This window comes from Ctenocephalides felis, unplaced genomic scaffold, assembly GCF_003426905.1.
Source record: "Ctenocephalides felis isolate EL2017-DRISC unplaced genomic scaffold, ASM342690v1 CF-g0.4_SCAFFOLD_03571, whole genome shotgun sequence".
In the NCBI taxonomy this organism is placed as follows: domain Eukaryota; kingdom Metazoa; phylum Arthropoda; class Insecta; order Siphonaptera; family Pulicidae; genus Ctenocephalides; species Ctenocephalides felis.
In genome coordinates, this window is record NW_020539725.1 from 50473084 (window position 1) to 50476201 (window position 3118).

General features: G+C 26.5%; 1 protein-coding gene across 1 annotated transcript; it reads right to left on the reverse strand.

Moving 5' to 3' along the window:
- Nucleotides 1-1386: 1386 nt before the first annotated feature.
- On the reverse strand, nt 1387-2091 carry LOC113384442 (defensin-1-like). Its single transcript, XM_026622155.1, has 2 exons — nt 2016-2091; nt 1387-1607 (listed from the first exon to the last, which is right to left on the reverse strand). The coding sequence occupies exons 1-2, from the start codon at nt 2089-2091 to the stop codon at nt 1495-1497; spliced, it is 189 nt and encodes a 62-aa protein (XP_026477940.1). The 3' UTR covers nt 1387-1494.
- Between the last annotated feature and the right edge of the window lie 1027 nt (nt 2092-3118).

Sequence of the window (3118 nt, forward strand, 5' to 3'; positions counted from 1 at the left end):
GGTGCATGGTAAAATAATTTATAGAAATACCTGGGCGTTTAGGTACTTGTAAAACTACATACTTGGAAAACCTAACTTAGATCAAATAGTTGCATATGAATACTAATAAAATACTAATTTTTGCCGTTTTTAATATGGAAATATATATATATATATATATATATATATATACAAAAATATTCATTCGTAATTGTCAGCTTGAAGTATGTGATACGTAACACATACTCCCAGCTGACAACATGTTCGTTTGGAATAGTATTTTTTTTAATAAAATATATTATTTAATTTAATTTTACATTTTTTTATAATTTATCATAACTCGACGTTTTATCAATTTTTTGGTTCATATTTATTTTTCGTGCAATTTCGTGTTGTTTTTGTGTTTTTTTTTTCAAATTTATTTGTATGCAGTGAAGATGGGTCAAATCAAGACCCGATACGTATGTTCTCTGAAAAAAAAAACATTTTCTTTCAATAAAACTGTTTTTAATTACTAGGTGGATATATATATATATATATATATATATATCCATTACATTTGTCAGAACATACATATGTCTGGAAATATATTCAGTCGTAATATAATTTGATCACATCATTCGAGGAATGATAATTTTCGCGGCTGTAGCTAATAACTTGGGCAATAAACATCGGTAACGATCAATTTGAAAATCTGAAATCATTTTCCAGATCGCTTGCTCCCCATCGCGCTTGTAAACGTTCAGTTATCTACCCCTAAATCACTTGCGGAGTGATATGTCACTTTAGCTACCCCTCGAAAGCTATACTTCAAAGTTCAGACAACGGCGATGGTTTTACTTACCAAAGTATTTGTATTTGAAGCTACTTAAACGAGTATTTAGAAACGGAGCTGGCTATTTACATATCACAAAACAACTTATTATGGAAGTGATTTGCTGTACTTCATCACATATGAGAATCTTATATTATGAAGTTCCGTTTTGAAAATGAGAATTGTATATCTTACTCACAGACCTAAAGACAGTATCTCTTTAGAACAAAATTATATGTATAATATGTATGTGTATATATATATATATATATATATATATATATGTAATATAACCTTCTTACCAAAAGTCTTCATTGTTCTTTAATTATGAAAAATAATTGATTCAGCGTTTCAGAGATATGGAATGTCTCAAATATAGTCTGATGTGTTCTGATGTGTGTTAAGTAATGTTTGTTGAGTGACATTAAGATAAAGAGTTTTTTTTCCAATTATATGATCACTAAATTGTTGTATCAATAATAACATTTTTCAAAGTAATTTAAACATTTTTTATTTGAAACAAGTATTGTAGCCACTACTTTGATTTTTGTTTGTCTAAATCTATGGTGTATGAAAAATTATTGTTTTGCTTGTCATAGATATTGTATTCTGATTATCTAAGCTAATATACAAATGGATAAGTTATAAATAGTTAACTTGTTATTCATTTTGTGCTAAATGATAATTTATGGTAGTTTTCTTTACTTTCTGCAGTAGCAAGTTCCTTTTTTGCACGCGCCTCCTCTTTTTCCTAGAGATATGCACCGAGCATTGCATAATCTATTTCCTCCAAGTTGGCATACTACACGTGGTGCTACAAAAATTAAAACATAAAAATTGAATATATATTTTTACTGTAAAAATGTAATTAACCATTTTTGCTGAATAATGTTTATTGTAATAAATAATATTGAAATCCAGCAAAGTCAAAATAAATCAATGAAAATATTCTTTATTACTTTATTTTTGAACATTTTTATTTTTTAACTTTTTTTTAATTTTTTTATCTTTATATTTTACTTTATTTTGCTAATAATTATATTTATGCGTGTTATCCAATTACAATTGAGAGTTATATCAGTGATGCAAAATAAAGAATTGCTATTGGCATTGTGCATATTTTGTTCCAAAATATCTACAGTAATTTTTGTCTCAACAAATAATAATGAATAGCATAAATATACTATATAGTAGTTTGAATTATTGATTTTCTTATATATACCTGGCTCTACTTCATCCAAAGACACTTTTGACATCTTTACTTCAAATTTCTCATTTTCATGGGTGTCTTCTGCCATTGTAACAGCAAATAGAGCCACTAGCACTAACCCGAAAACTACTAAATTCTTCATATTGGCTTGGAAATTGTTATTTTATGCTGATTCAGCTGAGTTACTTAATTGTTGAACAATTAATAAAATAATAAATATTTTCCAAGATTTGTCAGAATTTATAGGACATCTATCTCTAAGTACTTCTAGATAAACGTGAGAGTGAGTCAATGCTATTTATTAAGAACTATATTTACTTTGATACTAATAGTGCTTCCCCGATATCGGAAAATCTTTTTCATTACAGAAAAAATTTCAAAGCCAGTACTTGAAGTTTAAGTAATTCCACAAGATTTATATACACAATATTTTATAGTTTTTTTTTTCAATTTAAAATTAGTTGTGAATGTTTTTTTGCATATAATAAATGCAATTTACTTATTTGGTTACAGGATTACCTACTGATTTTATACTTAATGCTCGTATAGTACGCATTAACTTTTCTCACTCGGATGCAGCCCCTCGGCAGCAAAATTCATATAAATCTTGAAATTAGCGAGTGGAAAGGGTTAAGTTTATATTGGGTAAACTATTATTCATTTTTTAGCCAAACGGCGTTGTGACCTTGATCAGTGTCCACAATGCACCGCTAGTATTAACATTAAATATAGGAGGGCAATATGTGCTCCTTCAATTTTCGTTTGTTAAATAATGTATTATTATTTACACAAATTTAGTGTTTAATCAATTTTACATCATAATTATTTTTTTGTATTGTTTTTCCTGATTTGATTACTGAGTGATGACACACAAGTGTCGAAACGTTTAATGGAATAAATATTTCTGTTATTTAATCTTTTTTTTAATTTGACGATTGAGCTGCAAAATATTAATATATATTTTATATATATATATATATATATATATTATTATATATATATATATATATATATATATATATATATATATATTTGAATATTCTTGAATTTGATGTTGATATATATATGTTTAATTTGAGTTTAATATTCGGGCGTAACATCAATAAAATAAATAT

Coding starts and splice junctions, on each gene's coding strand:
- LOC113384442 (XM_026622155.1), bottom strand. CDS start 2,091: ATGGCAGAAGACACCCATGAAAATGAGAAATTTGAAGTAAAGATGTCA. Junction 1,608..2,015: donor TTTGGATGAAGTAGAGCCAG/GTATATATAAGA, acceptor TAATTTTTGTAG/CACCACGTGTAGTATGCCAA.